The sequence below is a fragment of the Trachurus trachurus genome (genome assembly GCF_905171665.1).
Source record: "Trachurus trachurus genome assembly, chromosome: 3".
NCBI classification, from domain to species: Eukaryota; Metazoa; Chordata; class Actinopteri; order Carangiformes; family Carangidae; genus Trachurus; species Trachurus trachurus.
In genome coordinates this window covers 14,672,883-14,689,528 of record NC_139893.1, presented here as the reverse complement: position 1 = coordinate 14,689,528, position 16,646 = coordinate 14,672,883, and the positions used below count along the sequence as shown (strand labels likewise).

The 16,646-nt window shown below is 39.8% G+C and overlaps 1 protein-coding gene across 1 annotated transcript in view; it reads right to left on the bottom strand.

Annotated features, from left to right (window-relative positions):
* Positions 1 to 3,088: 3,088 nt before the first annotated feature.
* Positions 3,089 to 16,646, bottom strand: part of LOC310984105 (globoside alpha-1,3-N-acetylgalactosaminyltransferase 1-like) — a 26,985-nt gene continuing 13,427 nt past the window's right edge. Inside the window, exons 2-11 of the mRNA XM_083969226.1 lie at positions 10,506 to 10,547; positions 9,446 to 9,532; positions 6,935 to 6,967; positions 5,222 to 5,356; positions 4,902 to 5,010; positions 4,409 to 4,522; positions 4,109 to 4,225; positions 3,774 to 3,907; positions 3,415 to 3,492; positions 3,089 to 3,251 (exon numbers count right to left, since the gene is read on the bottom strand). Of these exons, the coding sequence (XP_083825352.1) occupies positions 3,104 to 3,251; positions 3,415 to 3,492; positions 3,774 to 3,907; positions 4,109 to 4,225; positions 4,409 to 4,522; positions 4,902 to 5,010; positions 5,222 to 5,356; positions 6,935 to 6,967; positions 9,446 to 9,532; positions 10,506 to 10,519 (969 nt within the window). The 5' untranslated portion in view covers positions 10,520 to 10,547 and the 3' untranslated portion in view covers positions 3,089 to 3,103. The remainder of the gene's footprint in view (positions 3,252 to 3,414; positions 3,493 to 3,773; positions 3,908 to 4,108; positions 4,226 to 4,408; positions 4,523 to 4,901; positions 5,011 to 5,221; positions 5,357 to 6,934; positions 6,968 to 9,445; positions 9,533 to 10,505; positions 10,548 to 16,646) is intronic.

Here is a 16,646-nt window from a genome sequence, read left to right as displayed (position 1 = left end):
AGTTTGAGCATGTTTTACTTCCTGCTCTCACTGAAATAGTTCAACACCTACGCCCTGCTAACTGCCCATCTGACGGCATTCCATCCCATCTGTTTAAGGAGGTTTTCAGCTCAGTTGGGTCTTTTATTCTGTTTCTTATTAACTTGTGTCTCACCTCTGGTTGCGTCCCAGCTTCCTTCAAGCATGCCACAGTACAGCCTGTTTTAAAAAAGAAAAATTTGGATCCCTTGGTCCTTTCTAATTTCAGGCCAATTTCCAAACTCCCGTTTATCTCCAAGGTCTTAGAGAAAGTTGTTTTTAACCAACTGCAAGAATTCCTACATCAGGCAAATGTTGGTGAACAATTTCAGTCTGGTTTTAAGTCCCTTCACAGCACCGAAACAGCTCTTTTAAAAGTTTTAATGACCTTCTTTTAAACCTTGATTCTGGTAATTGTGCACTTTTAATGCTGCTAGATCTCACAGCAGCATTCGACACAGTAGATCACACCATTCTCTTGTCACGCCTCGAGCACTGTGTGGGCATTAAAGGTACTGCTCTAGAATGGTTTAAATCCTACCTTGCAGACAGATCATTCTGTGTACAATTAGGGCAGTTCTCCTCCTCAGTGGCCCCCCTGACCTGCGGGGTCCCCCAGGGGTCAGTTCTAGGCCCATTACTGTTCTCCCTTTATATGCTACCCCTGGGGTCGATATTTAGGAAACATGGCATCACCTTTCATTGCTTCGCGGATGATGTGCAGGTATACCTACCAGTGAAGGCCACCTCCAAAGAATCCTTCCATACAGTGTTCAATTGCATGGCAGACATTAAAACATGGATGGACCTTAATTTCCTAAAATTAAATGAAAACAAAACAGAAATCATTCTATTTGGTCACCCTGACCTGGTCCAGGTCCTTGCCAGTTCCCTTGGCCCACTAGCACCTTACGTAAGTTCCCAGGCTAGAAACCTTGGTGTTATTATTGATGGGGCGTTCAAATTGGACAAGCAGATCAGTTCTGTGGTCAAGGCCAGCTTCTTTCAGCTTCGGCTCTTAGCTAAGGTCAAGCCCTATCTTAGAAGGGCTGATCTTGAAAAAGTCATGCATGCTTTTATTTCATCACGTTTAGACTACTGTAACTCCCTGTATGTCGGCATCGGCCAATCTGAACTAAACCGTCTGCAGCTTGTGCAGAACGCAGCAGCCCGGCTCCTAACTGGGACAAAGAAACGCGAGCATATAACACCGGTGCTCTCCTCCCTTCACTGGCTCCCGGTTAAGTTCAGGATTGATTTTAAGATTCTTTTATTTGTTTTTAAGTCTCTGAATGGACTGGCCCCAGAATACTTGTCCAACCTTATTAATGTACATCGACCCCTCAGAGCCCTGAGGTCATCTGACCAGTTGGTCCTGGACGTTCCCCGATCGTTCCTTAGAACCAAAGGCGATCGAGCCTTTGCAGTTGCGGCTCCCACACTGTGGAACTCTCTGCCACTTTCTGTGCGGTCTGCAACGAGCCTCGCTACTTTCAAAACGCACCTTAAAGCAGAAGTGAGATATATTTGTGTTAATATAAGTCTTAAATAGTTATATCTTCCGACAGCAATCACTTACATAGAGTGTTTGGACTGAAACACGGGTCTCTCAGTCCCTCTGCTCTGCTCTGAGCCGAAGAGAAAACATTTATCGTATCCTACAGTTTTTATCCAATGAGGAGAGAGAACGGCATGCAGGGCTGTGTGTGCAGCCAAGGAACGCCGTGAATGTGGTGACGTAGGGACGAGGACTGTTATGGTGCGTTCAAGGAAACTCGTATTTTTCCGACCGTGAAGTGGTACCAGTTCGATCTGGTACGAGTTCACCGGTCGGAAGTTACGAGTGGCCGTTATAGTGACTTTCACCGGTAAAACAGGTCGGAAAAACACGAGTGGGTTGCCTGAAACGCTACAAAGTCGTAAGTTGTGACTTGAAGCTGTAATTTACGATTTCAAAAGCCTGCCTGGAACGCAGCATTAGCGAAAACGACCGGACCACTCACTTCTGCTTTAAGACCTACTTGTTTGCTCTGGCCTTTGGCTGAGTTAAGTCACTGTATTTTGGATTTATACTGTATTACTCTTCTCATGTGTATTGCTTATTTGTTCATTTATTATACTGCTTTGCTTGTATTGCTCGTTGTATTGCTGACTTTTATCCTGTAAAGCACTTTGGCTGGCCTCCGGCCTTTAAATGTGCTATATAAATAAAGCTGACATTGACATTGACATTGACATATTAAATTAAAAATCCATCACAAATTCATGTTGAAATTGAGTTTCAAAATCATAAAACAGATGGTCTGCCTGCCACTATTTTAAGATTTTGTTCAGGTCATTGGATACAGAGCCCCATTGTCTAAAATAAATCTCTTTGCTTTTGATGAATAAAATAAATGAGTAAATATCAGATTTTGGAGGATAGAGGAACATCACTGCACGGTAAAAGTCACCCTAACACTGCTGGGAAAAGGGCACACACAGATAAATGTGCATACAAACAAATATCTGAAATATTATCATATATTCATAAAGACATTTTCCCCAGAATAAATAATAACCATAAACAATAAAACTGAACTTGATTATTTATTTATTTTTTGTAAAAAACAAAACATAACAGTAACACCTTTTTTCATCATATTCATCAATAATTTTGATTACATTTCAATCATTGTAATACCATAATGCACATAATTTTATGTTTGAAAAATATTTACATGTAAATGAATGCAATAAACTCATAACATGCTGTAAATCCCAGAGAATCCAGAAAATGCAGGTGCAGTAAAACATCCCTAGGTGGCAATGAAAACATTTAAATACAATGAAAATGAAAGTGTATTTAAAAAAGGACAATCTTCATGTACGTATAAATTATGTGCTGAGTATCTTTTTAAAAAATAAAATAAAACAAAATAAAAACACCTTAAACCAACACTAAGGAACTTTTCAAGCTTCATATAATATTTTCATAACTTTTGTGATGGTACATCGACTTACAACAAGTTGAATGACACCTCTGTCATGGCCTGAGGGGGTCTGTATCGCCTTCACTGGCACTAAGCAACTTTGAGGAGCAAAATCACTGTCCGCCATTGGGCCGCACCTCCTCATAGTTCTTAATTAGCTGGGAGACCCTGACCACTCTGATATCCGCTGGTACAGGGTCGTAGTCCGACCACAGATACTCTGGAGACAGCACCTTGGTTGGTTTGTTGTACAACAGGTACCTGCATGACAGAACAACAGGCAGACAAGCTACGTGAACTTTTGTCCCATACTTCAGATATGTCATCTTTCCTCCTCAATCCATCCATGAAATGGTCCGACCGGTTCTTTAAAAATAAAACAAACAAACAAAAAAACAAACAAACAAACAAACAGAAACTGTACCTGTTGAGGTGACTTTCCTCCTGCCATATAGCTTCAATGTTAACTTTGGCATCCTTCTCTGACTGCTCATAACAGTACCTGGTCAAATAAAAGAAGCAAAACTGAAACAGGAGGACACAGTTGCTAGATTTATTTATTTTAGGAAGTGAGTGATGAAGCTAGTTAAACTAGTTAGATATTAACCTCAAAACTTTGTAAGAGGCTTGCATAATGGTCACATTTGTGTGTAAGGAAGACACTGAATAATGAAAGGTTGTATGCAATAATCTATCTATTAATCTAATTATCCATAATATTGTCCACTATCACTCTGCCTGTTGTCTTTTAATTAGAAATAGCACAAAAGTAACCATGGGTACCTGACTAGTTTGTACATTTCCTCCAGATATCCACCCCAGACAGCAGCGGTGTAGTAGTAGTCTCCTTCACCTAAAGGAATATACGCCTTGGACTCGGGCCGACGCTCATATGGAAACTTCTCCCTGTGTGTATCCTGGGGCGGAAAAGGGGAAAAAAAATATGAGTGATTTGTGAGGGTAGTTAACACTGCAACTGATCAGAAAACAAGGCAATGATAATGTCAATAACAAATATCATTTAAAAAAAACAACATCACATTGCTTTATGGTGAACATAGATAAAGTAAAAGCTTCAATTAACTGATGAGAAATACTTGAGGAAAAGGAATAAAAACCTTGTAGTAGCCACGGTGAAGCACAGCAGATAACGGACTTAGAGACTCTGCTCCAAAATGGCCGTGGAAGACACTGTCGATGTCCATCATATAAAGATAATCTGCTTCATTACGGATCTGATAACATGACAGAAGAGACATAGTTGGACTGAATACATTAAGATGTGAGTTATTTCAGAGCACCATATTTTATCTTCATGCACCTCTCAGTGAGAGATGGATCCTTTGAGCAGTGAAGATTTTAAAGCATCAATTTGGGTTACCATATAAAAGTCTCCTATGGCCTATGGCGTTTATTACCTGGTTGTCTATGGTAATGGTGGCCCATTTCATCCTGCCAAGCACTACGTCCTGCCACCGCATAGCACTGGGAACAGGCACAACAGAGATAATCCGGTCCTTCCCCAGGTTTATCTGTAATTTGTGATGAAGAGTTGTGCAAAAAAACAAAAATGAAATTCTCATGGAGGTAAAACTACTGTCCTCTCATTAGATGCCATCATAAAACACCTTTTTGGCACACAACTGACAATAGGTTTCATTTGGTTGTACAGTAGGGGGTATTTCTACACAATGAAGATAATAGTGTTAACATTGTTTTGTTCTGTTTCCATTTGTCCCTCTACTTTGCATAATATAAGTGCCCCCCCCCAAAAAAAAAAAAACTGTAGTAAGTAAAATGAAAGCCAAGCACTCACTTTTATTTTACCTTCAGCTTCAACAGCTTTGTCGTTAAATAGTGTATGTTTAGCCCCCTAGCTATTTTTGTACATATTAATCAACAACAACTCACGTCAGGAACTTCTTTTTTGTTGTCTGTGAAGATGTAGTAAGTGACTCTGAAGCCAACAAGAAAGTACTTTTCACTCGACTCAAGGAAGCCCTTCAGGAATTTAGTGTATCTGAGCAGACGGAGAGAAGAAAGCCAGAAGATTCATCAGGACAAGAGAAGACAACACAATACAACACAGAAGGTCAGTAGGATATACAGTATATGAGGTAGCTTTACATTTTCAGGTTCACGTTTATGATTTCAAATTTCAGCTTCAAGCAGTGGGTCAGTGGGTCGAACCTCACACCCATTATATCCTGTGAGAAATCCTGTGCACCTACTTGCCAACAGCAAACACCACCACAGCAACTCGTGGGTTCATTCTTTTATAGATGGCATCAATAACAACTGGATCAAAAGTTCCCTCCCAAACCAGAGGAGCATTCCAGTTTGTCACCGAGTTCACATCTCTGCGTCTGGAGAAAACACAGAAATTGAGGATTCAAACCTAGATCGTCAGTATTAATGTGTGTGTGCGTGTGTGTCTATGAAAATAATAATATAATAATATCTCGCAGGCCATGGTGGCATGACAGATGTCATATTTCATCCACAGACAAGGACCCCAGGAAGAATAGCCGATGCTGTGGCAGGTGCTAATGGGGATCCAATAAAGAAAGAAAGAAAGAAAGACGGCCAAATCTGGCAGACAGTCTGAATGTAATTAAAGGCCCCATGCTGTGCACTTTTCTCTGGGTTTATTTACCTGCTGATATCCCTAACAAGATGTATCATTGGTTTTGAGATTGGTGATCTGCTTAATATCGTTTATACTGCCCCTTTCTGTTGCCTCTTTCTGGAGCTCTAGCAGGCACAGGTCATTTGGCCAATCAGAAGAGAGAATGAGAACATCTCCTCTGATTGGCTGACAAGGCAAGTAACTGAAGCCTAAGCTGCATTCATAAAAATTGAAAAAAACAAACAAACTGGTCACGGTGGCCGGAGTTACCATCACAGAAAGGAGGAAGTGCTATCTGCTCGTCTTAAAGAGAATGTTCCTACAAATGGGCGGTGTGTGTTTCTCCATTTATGACCAGTTTGATGCATGGGACAGTATATATGTGGCCCAGAGACCTCCCCAAGCACGAAAAAATAACCAAAATCACATTTTCATGCCATGGGGCCTTTAACATAAGCACATATTTCACCCTATAAAGCAGTAGCTATTTGGGCCAAATATTGCTCTTCAGATGCTGTCTGTACATGAAGAAGAGAAGAACAGGTGTACTACACGCATAAAAATTGTATGCACTCAATAAATCCAAATGTAATATCAAGCTAATGGTAGCTATGTATTCATTACATGAACATTCATAATTCAACAGAACGTAGACATTTTTTTTAACCTTCTATACAAACTACATGCCAAACATCTGCTATATTTTCACCTTAAGGTGCTTTTTATATTATATATTATTTACACAGTCCACCCATTATTACGTTCATTAAAAAGGAACAATTGGCATTGCTTTTCATAATACTGTAGTCATTTGACTGATGAGTGAGCCAGGCCACAAATACCAATGTTATGATCAACGCTGAAGCAATTTTAATCACACATTTAGTTAATGTGTGTCTATTCTTGATTTATGTCCTCTCTTGTGTTCCCGCCAAACTGGTGCCCAACCCTAATACCAGTGGTTTCTGTTATCTGGCTTTTTGTGTGTGTTTAGTCTGCTCACTATTGTCATCTGTTCTACAGAATTTACTTGTAGGTGTAAATCTGATGGTATGACACACACTGTGACGGTTTTCACCAGCATCATATCCTGCTACGGTCGGCAGGAGTTGACAGCAAACAAATCCTGATGAATGTCTTAGTGAAACCTTTATACCTTGGACAATATTGGGTTTCAGTAAGAGTGAGTGCTTGTATAAACACGGAGCTAAACAGAATATATAAAACGGAAGTCTTTGCTCTATAAACGTAACAGCAGATAGAGAGCAGACACAGACATGCACACAGCAGAATTAAGATGTTTTCGATATCTTACCCTTTTTGCGTGTCTGGTTGAGCATATTGCAATCTGAAAAGAAAAAGAAAACATTGAATCCAATTTAAACAGTCTAGTGGAAACTAATTTGGTCAGAGAGGTAAACACAGCAGAAAATAGTAAAAACAGTAATAGTGATAAACAATGAATACTATAAAGCAGAAATGGTGACACGTTTCTGTGAGTTATTTGTTAAATCTTTCTATCCAACAAGCCTTCCATGTATTTGTCCATTGTTATTCAAGGACTTCAGAGGCCTGTCCCGGCTTGTGTGCCTTATGTGCCAGTGTAGGACATAAAACTCTAGTGATGATTATCCAACAGAAAAAGGTGGAGCAAGTTTGCACATAGAAACAGTGAAAACAAACAAAGCTGGAAAACGTATGCTTCATCCACATGCTTTACATTCTTCATACTTCATGACCTGAAACAGATCCTGGATTGCACAATATCTTTTGGAGTTAAGACTGTGTAAACATTTTATTGAGTGGAGAAACATCAACTAGAGTCACACCAGGTCCAAAGGCCGCACTTTTACAGCCACAATTCACTTTATGCAGAGCTACACTACTTCCTGAAATAAGCCAGCTTGTTTAATTCCTGTCTTACATTATTGGACCAATTGATTAATCCAGGTGTGTCTGAGTAGTCACAGTGGTCAGACACACCTGGATTAATCAGTTGGTCCAATAATGTAAAACAGGAATTAAACGAGCTGGCTTATTTCAGGAAGTAGTGTAGCTGTGCATAAAGTGAATTCTATCAAAATTAGACTTACTGCCAGGGTGGTGCCACTATTCAAGAAGGGCAGCAAAGTTAAGCATGGCAACTACAGACCAGTTTCAATTCTGAGCGTGTTGTCTAAGATTTTGGAAATAATAGTCCACAATCAAATCAAGAAATACATTCATGAAGCAGACCTTCTTTATACTTTTCAATCTGGGTTTAGAAAATGCCACTCCACCGATACATGCTTGCTCTACCTTACAGACATCATTAGAAAGGAAGTTGATTTGGGGAAGTGGTGTGGCATGGTGTTGCTCGACCTCCAGAAAGCATTCAACACAGTCGCCCAAGATATATTGCTGTACAAACTGAAGGCTATGGGCTTTGATAGCTCAAGCCTCAAATGGATAAAGTGTTATCTCACAGATAGGGAGCAATGTGTAGACGTAAATGGAACTTTGTCCAATGCTAGTAAGGTTCACTGTGGAGTCCCCCAGGGGAGTGTGTTAGGACCCCTGTTATTTCTTCTGTATATTAACGATTTGTGTGTTGCTAGCTCCTGTCATCTTTTTTTATATGCTGATGATGCTGCCTTGCTTGTTTCACACCAAGAAAAAGCAACAGTGGAGAAAACTCTCAGCATGGAACTTGATAACATATGTGTCTGGTTAGCTGACAACAAATTATCTTTACACGTAGGCAAATGGAGGCCATTCTGTTCGGCTCAAAATTCAAAATGAGAAACGAGCCCACTTTTCATGTCACAGCTCAAGGAACCGTAATAACGGCTAAAAGTAACGTAAATTACCTGGGCTGTAAACTTGACAGTGCTATGTCTGGGGAGAACATGGCACTACAAGTACTAGAAAAAATACATACTAAAACAAAATTTCTTGCTAGAAAATCAAAGTACCTAGACGTAGCTACACTTAAGATTCTTGCTACAGCTCTACAAAGCCAGTTTGACTATGCTTGCACAAGTTGGCTTAGTAGTATTTCAAAAAACCTAAGACATAGACTACAAACTGCCCAAAATAAACTTATTAGAGTGGCCCTAAAACTTCACCCCCGTACCCACCTGACGATGCATCACTTCAGAGCCATGGGATGGCTGAAGGTAGAGGATCGAGTGTCCATGCTCAAAAGCAGAGCAGTACACGATGTCCTATTTAATAACTCAGCCTCTTATTTTAAAGATTACTTCAGGCGGGTTAACAATAGTCATGATTACAGGACCAGGGCAAGTCTTTATAATGTCAACACAGTGACTTTCAGAACAGCAGTAGGGAAAAGCACTTTTGCCTATAGTGGGGCTTTAGCGTGGAACAGTCTCCCTGCTTCAATTAAATTAATCAGCTCGAAACACAGGTTTAAAGTAGCAGTGAAGAGGTGGTGGATGGACTGCTTAAAGCAGTAGAGTATTTCCTCCATCATCCTGCAACGTGCTTCAGAGTAACTTAGGTGTGCACTTTTTCCTTAAGGTGTATTGCAAATGCACATAATCCTCGTTTTGTGTATTGTGTATTGCAAAGCTTTATTTAACTGTACTGTAAATGATTGTTTAGTAGTAATTATTTCAATGTTAACGTTTTATCACAGTTCGGATTGTCTTAGAGGACCACAGTGGAAATAAGTCCTGGACTTTTCTGTGTTATCCTCGTCAGTTATTTTTTTGTATTTCTTTTCTACTGACAAATAAATCAAATCAAATAAAAAAAACCAAGTGTAAACATGTATTGAAACACCTGTTCTTCTTTGTTCATCAAAAGAAAAGTGGATTCTCACCCAGTTTTCATCTTTAAGTTTCCAATCCTCCATCCATTACAATTTGTTCCCATTTCGTCCTTCTCATCACTACAGGGTGGGCACATGCTTAGAATGGAAACACAAAACAAAACCATTATTAGGTCCATTGTGAGGGGAAAACCGTGACGTAGCATTTTGATTCTATTATTTATCTATTAAATAATTCTATTGTTTATTTATGAATGTGAAACTCTTGAAACTGGCTGGATTTTCTATTCTGTGCAAACATGGCGGCGCAAGATGGCGACACTCTCTAAGCAAGACCCTTGCTATGTATAAAAAAAATAATTATAAGGCTATGAAAACCAAACTAATTATATCTAGTGATTATACACTTATACAAATATATTCGTTGGTAGTATATTCAGATTTTGCCAGTAAACCATGACAAATTTACACACTGTCCCTTTAATGATTGACAGATTGGAATTAAAGCAGAAGTAAGCGGAATATTTGTGTTAATACAAGTCTTAAATAGTTATATCTTCCGGACAGCAATCACTTATATAGAGTGTTTGGTCTGAAACACGGGTCTGTCAGTCACTCTGCTCTGCTCTGAGCCGAGGAGAAAACTTTCCTTGTATCCTACAACCTTTATCCAATGAGGAGAGAGAACGGCATAAAGGGGCGGTCCTCTTTGTGTGTACAGCCAAGGGATGTGAGTGAATGTGGTGACGTAGGGACGAGGGCGGGGACTGCTAACTCCATCGGCTGACAGGAAGTTAGCCAAAACGACCGGATCGCTTACTTCTGCTTTAATGCCGGTGGCAGGTGTGAGAATTAACCAAATGAATTCTTCCTGGTTGGTAGTGACAGATTAATGAGCGCCTTACACAATGCACAATGTGCCATTTCATCTCTAAAGTTCCACATGACAGCCACTGGATTTCCACTGTAGGGGTTGGGTGTTTTATTACTTTCTGGTGATAGTGTTTCTTGAGTAACTAGTTCAGTGGGTTTAACTCACCACTGACGGATTATTTTCGTTTCATTGTTGCACATGAATGGATACGTTTTCTTTGTCGTAGGGAAACCTTACCTGAGGGGCGGCATGGAATATCCAGAGTAGATATAGGTGGCTCTGAGAAGACACAGGGATGAGTTAAATAGTGACAGATGTGTACAGAAAACATTTCCAATTTCCATCACTAAATTAAAACATTTCTAAATACTTGTAAGATATCAAAGTGGAACAGAGGAAGGACGCTGGAGCACACTGTCAGTAAAAGCTTTTTAATGAGGTGTGGCTGCTGACGTTTGGACCAGAGTCTCGAACAGAGCTATTTTGTGAATGGGGGGGTTTAAAACCTGTGCCTGCTTCTCTGATTGGGAGAGCAGGGGAATGAAGTCATCACAAAATCAAACACATCAAACAATAAAACAAATTATGTATGTATATACAAAAACAAACCCATCAAACAATAAAACAAATGATGTATGTATACATAATATACAAAGACATGATACGAGATAAGAACACGATCTGATACACAGAATACAGAGATAAAAGCCACGTCTAGGCACCATAAAAAACAGGACAAATTCTGGTTTTTATTTGATTTTACTGTGTTTTATCTTTTATCTCTTTTATCTCATTGATTTTAATTTTGTTTTATCGTATTTTATTTTATCTTATTGTTTCCATTGTTTTATTGTGCTTCTGTTGTGTTACTTAGGCTATTGTATTTTTATCTTGCTGTGCAGCACTTTGGAAACCTTGTGTTTGTTTAAATTGTGCTATATAAATAAAATTGGATTGGATTGAATTGGATTGGTTTAGAGGTGTTCAGGGTGAATATCCAGAAAGCCTCTCTCTGTAGGAGTTTTTTTGATAATGTTAGCACCCCTCGGTTGTGGGGGGATTTTTTTTCGATCCCCCAGAATTTGAGGGTAGCTAGCACTGAGCCATGTTTGGCTTGATCATAATGCCTGGCCATTGCATAAGTTAGGTATTTAGTGTGGATAGCATTTTTATGTTCAGCAGCGATCCTGATGAGTGATCGTTTTATCTGCCCAGTATATAGGCTACCATACCGCACGGACACTTAAGCATGTACACAGCACGAGTGCTTTACAGTTAATACATTTTTTTATCTTGTACGATTTTCCTATGCGTGGGTGTGTGAATGTTTTGACATTAGAGGTATTGGAGCAGTGTGCGCAATGGAAGCGCTTGTTAATCAGTTATAGTAGGCTTGTCACTTGTCTTTTGTTGTTGTTCCATATCCTCTGAAACACATGTTGCATATCAGATAGTTGCTATATGAGCTATAGCCACAGTTATGGTAAATCAAACCAAATTTTCCTTACTGTCCCTGTGATGAAAGTGGGTTTATGATTGACTCAAAATTCTGTAATTAGTTAAGAATAACAACAGTTCCGTTTCTTCTCACATCTGGCTCCAGTTCTGTGCCATGGAGGCACATGTATTGGTCAAATGACCCTGATGTCTAAAGCCGTCTGAAATGCAAAGTAGAAGGAACTGCTTTGATGAGATAATGGCCTCAAATATGTCAAATGCCACAGACAAGCCTTTCAAAGTGCAGCCCATATTCAGTGCACTGAATGACTCCTTCAAGATGATGTCATAAACAAAACAGCTTACAATTGATGGAAGCATGATAATGGCCAGCAAGTTTATCAGGGGCAAACCAATCCGGTTTGGGTACTAGTTGTGAAACCTTGCTTCACCCACAGTGTACAGCCCTAATGTGGCATTCAAACAAATCGCCTGAAAGTGGCATAAGTTAGGACAGGGCCCAAGTGTAGTTCTTGGTCTGGCTAAAATTCTGTCAGAATGCACATTTGTGAATGCCTTGTTAAACATGTTAGAGTCATTTTTTATTTTTATGTGTGTAAATACATCAAAGTAAAGAATTTGTGAAATATCTAGCCCAGTATCCACTAACAAAACCAACATGAGAAGAAAGAAAAAGTCATGCAGTATTATGTGTTATGGTCTAAAGAGTGAAATGCATGCACTTATTTTGCAAGGAAAATTTTGGGATTAAACCTAAATTGAGGACCTATCCCCGACTGATTGTGACTGATTTTCTCTCTTTTTTCCAAACATTTAAAAAAGTAATTCTATCTTAATCAGAGAGATATGGTACAGAATGACTGAAACACTGCATGACCTCGTATGGCATATAAACACTTCACAATGACTCTCTTTTAGTTCAGCACTTAGTGCGTGTATTGAATTGCATTGTTTTAAAGATTAACTAATTAATAATAAAAGAGGTATCTTTGTCACCCCTGATTTAAACAATCTGTTTGAAACTAATTACTCGCCTCTAATTCAAAAGGTTAAAAATGATCTGACAAAATGGGCCTCCCTCCCAACTTCTCTCCTTGGGAGAATCAACACTATAAAAATGAATATTCTTCCTCGATTGAATTATTTATTTCAAAATCTCCCATGTTATTTGACCCCTGCCTTTTTTAAGTCACTGAATTCCCATATCTCTCGTTATATTTGGAATAACAAACATCCAAGAGTTAAATTTTCTTTACTTACCAAGCCAAAGGACCTGGGAGGCTTGTCCCTGCCCAATCTACAATCATATTATTGGTCAGCACAACTTAAAACAATGTCAAATTGGTTTATGAACAGGAAAGTTCCTTATGGTTGGGTCTTGAATCCTTATTTTGTTATCCCAGAAGGCTTAACTCCCTTCCTTTTATCAATAATATAGATCAGTTAAATCATCTCAAGAATAACATAATTATTTATAACACACTGTTGGTTTGGCGAGATGTGAAGAAATACCTAAACATTGCCCCTGCCATCTCTCTTTGTTCTCCCCTGGCTCTGAATCCAGATTTACCAGCACAGATTAGGAGTATTGGTTTGATGGAGTGGACGTCTAAGGGCCTGTCAAATTTTGCAGACCTGTTGGACTCTGACTCGGTTAAATCATTTGAGCAAATCAGGGCTGATTTTAATATTCCCCACAAAGATTTTTATAAGTACCTCCAAATTCGTCACTTTATAGAATCTCTCTTGAAGACAGGCGGGGTCCGCATGAGACTATCAGAGCTGGAAAACACTATAGTTCTGGCAAAGTCTCCTAAAGGACTGATTTCCAAGATTTATACTTCACTGCTTTACTCTGACTCTTCAGGTTATGACTCTCTGAAGCTGTTGTGGGAGCGTGATCTGGAGGTGACGTTTAATCCTGTAGACTGGGACAAGATCTGCAGTGGCACCTTTCCTAAATGTACCTCAATCTCTATACATGAAACAGGGGTCTCATTTATAACCGTTGCGTACGCACAAAACGGGGCTGAAAGTGGCGTACGTGACTTTTCACGCCAAGGTTGTGATCTATAAAAAACAGACTTGACGGGAGAATGTGCGCAGCTCTAAGCAAACTCTGACCCATGCGTACGCATGGTTTGGAGGAAAAGGGGAATTGGCGACACAGACGGTGTGGTGGTGAACTGAAGTCAGACTCAGGAAATGATGATTGAGAAGAACGATTATGTTTTTATTATCGGCCGTCACACATTTAATTTCAACCCGTATGCGTTAGATCCATGTTGCCACGGTGATTTAATTCAACAGCGTCCTTATTTTGCATCGGACTGGTGTTTCAGAAACGTCTTCTTTGAATCTACTGTAACTTAAAATTCAAAATCAAAATTTCTTCTCTACATTTAATCACCACCATCTCTCCGTCATATTGTCCACTCCCAGAGCGCAGGAGGAGGAGAGGACAGCGCGGCTGCATGGGATAAATACATGGTGTAAATAACTATATGTTCCTATACTGTGAACATATGATCGAGAGTCAATTAAATCTCAAACCCTGGGAAAAAATCCAGTAATCGTTCGCACAAATACATTCTGTTTTCTTGTTATTAAGAGAAGTGTCATGTTTGATCATTCCTCAGAATGTAACTGATTCTGCTAATTATTCAAAGTTTTATCGATCAGTCTAATTACTGTAAATAATACAGCGGTGAGCCCCGTGCGTAATTCTGCACCACGGCACCGCTGGAGGAGAAAGGAGGGAGAGGGAGACCATGATAAATGGTTAATAACTCGTTTCAGATTAAAACTGTTGTCATTGTTGTAAATGTGCCGAACTGGGTCCAACATGTGAGAGGCAGCGCAGCGCACCAAAACAACACAGCGTGCGCTCTGAGCCGCTGACGCCGTTAACAGCTGCAGCAACACGTCACGTCGCCACTTTCACCTGCAGCTGATTCACAACACCGACAGAACAAGAGCACGTCAGGCTCATTGACATGCAGATCGCATTCATGTGGTGGTTTGCATTGACCATCTACGGTTAAAACAGGGCGTGTACAGGGAGGGACGTGAAGCGGATTCAGCTGCGCACACTTGTAGGAACTCTGTGATTTATAAAGGGAAGTTTGCCTGCAAGTGTGCGTACGCAGGGTTTTATAAGTCTGAATATTTACTGGCGCACGCAAAACCTGGCTTTTGGGCGTACGTACACTTTTAGTAACAATCCCACGCACAGTTTTATAAATGAGACCCCAGAACTTTAAATTTTTTCACAGAACTTACTACACTCCTGTTCGCCTCCAGAAAATGTTTCCTGACACTTCCAACCTTTGTTATAAATGTAAGACACACAAAGGTACATTTATCCATTTGTTTTGGTCATGTGACCACATCCAGACTTTCTGGAAGGGGGTTCACTCTGTAATCCAGGAGGTCACTTGGTAAACAGCTCAGGCTGACTCCTTCTTTCTTTTTACTTTACCATGATGCTCCAGACATTTTTTTGGACACAGACACCAAATCTCTGTTGATAATTCTTTTGTTCCTGGCTAAAAAATGTATCTTGCTGCGGTGGTCAGCTCCCCAGGTCCCTACAGTCGACATGTGGATATCACAGATTTCTGCTCTTATTCCTCTCGAGAAGTTGACTCATGACCTTAATCACAAATCGGACAAGTTTTGGAGGATCTGGGAACCACTGCACTCCTTCTTACAGAAGCTTTAACTCAGCATCTGTCCCTGGAAGATGAGGACTGCCTGTTTTTTCTTTCATTTATTCCATATATGTGCTCTTCGTTTACCTGTCTCCTGTCGTCTTTTTTAATTTACTTATTTATTTACTTATTCACTTTACGCATGTGTACAGTGCAGCGCTCACTGTTGGTTTGGGGTGGGTTTTCTTTTTTCTTTTCTTTTTTCTCTTTTTGATGTTCTGTTGTGTCTTGTTTTGTTCTGTTCCAATGTTTGTACTTATAAAACTGAAAAACCAATAAAAAGAGTATTAAAAAAAATAATAATAATAATAAAAGAGGTATGAATAGTTCACTTCAAAGGTTGTCAGTGCATCAGTCGTTGGTCAATTAAGACTCTTACAGCTCCACTGGCTCCCTGTCCAGCAACGGATACAATACAAGATCCTCTCCATAATCTGCCCCCCCTTTATCTCTCTAACATGCTTGTCCAGATTTTTACCGAGCTATCTCTTCTCTAGTAAACTCCCCTCTGGAAGGGTATAGCCAGGACAGTACGGCGGAAACAACTCGAGTCTCTTTTCTTTCTTCTTTTATTTATTTCACACACAGTATCGATGGTTAGCCTGCCTGCTACAGCTAACTTTTCACCGTGGGTTTAGCTTGACTAGCTTTCTTAGCTCTTGACTAGGTTTGACTAGCAGTCCGACTAGTAAATAGGTTCGACTGTTTCGACTAGGTTGTAAACCTAAAAGGTAAACACAAACACAAAATGTACTGTAAACATTATACAGATATTCATATTAAATGATTTCTCGTCCACAGTTACATTGAACATTACTCACCGACGAGGCGTACCGGTCCTGACAATAACTCACTCAGAAATGAGGTAGAAAAAAAAGGGCTATGCCTTGTGGCACACTGCGCATGCTCCTACGCACGCGGTCTGGGAGTGCACTTAACACGTATCACGCGTGACAATGAATTAACAGCAACGGCTGCTGGAAAGTTCTACACCTCCCACTTGGTCTACTGATTCTTGAATCCAAGTAGGCCACTATAACTAGCTCAAACAAGTAAACTTTTAGTCATGAACTTTACCTATATAATCATGCACATAACATTCTTAGATATGAATTACGTGTCAATATTAACCGAACTGTAAGTTCAAGGTACTTTAATGTCCATAAACAACACTATGTCCTTGACGACATTGTCACATCCTTCACCG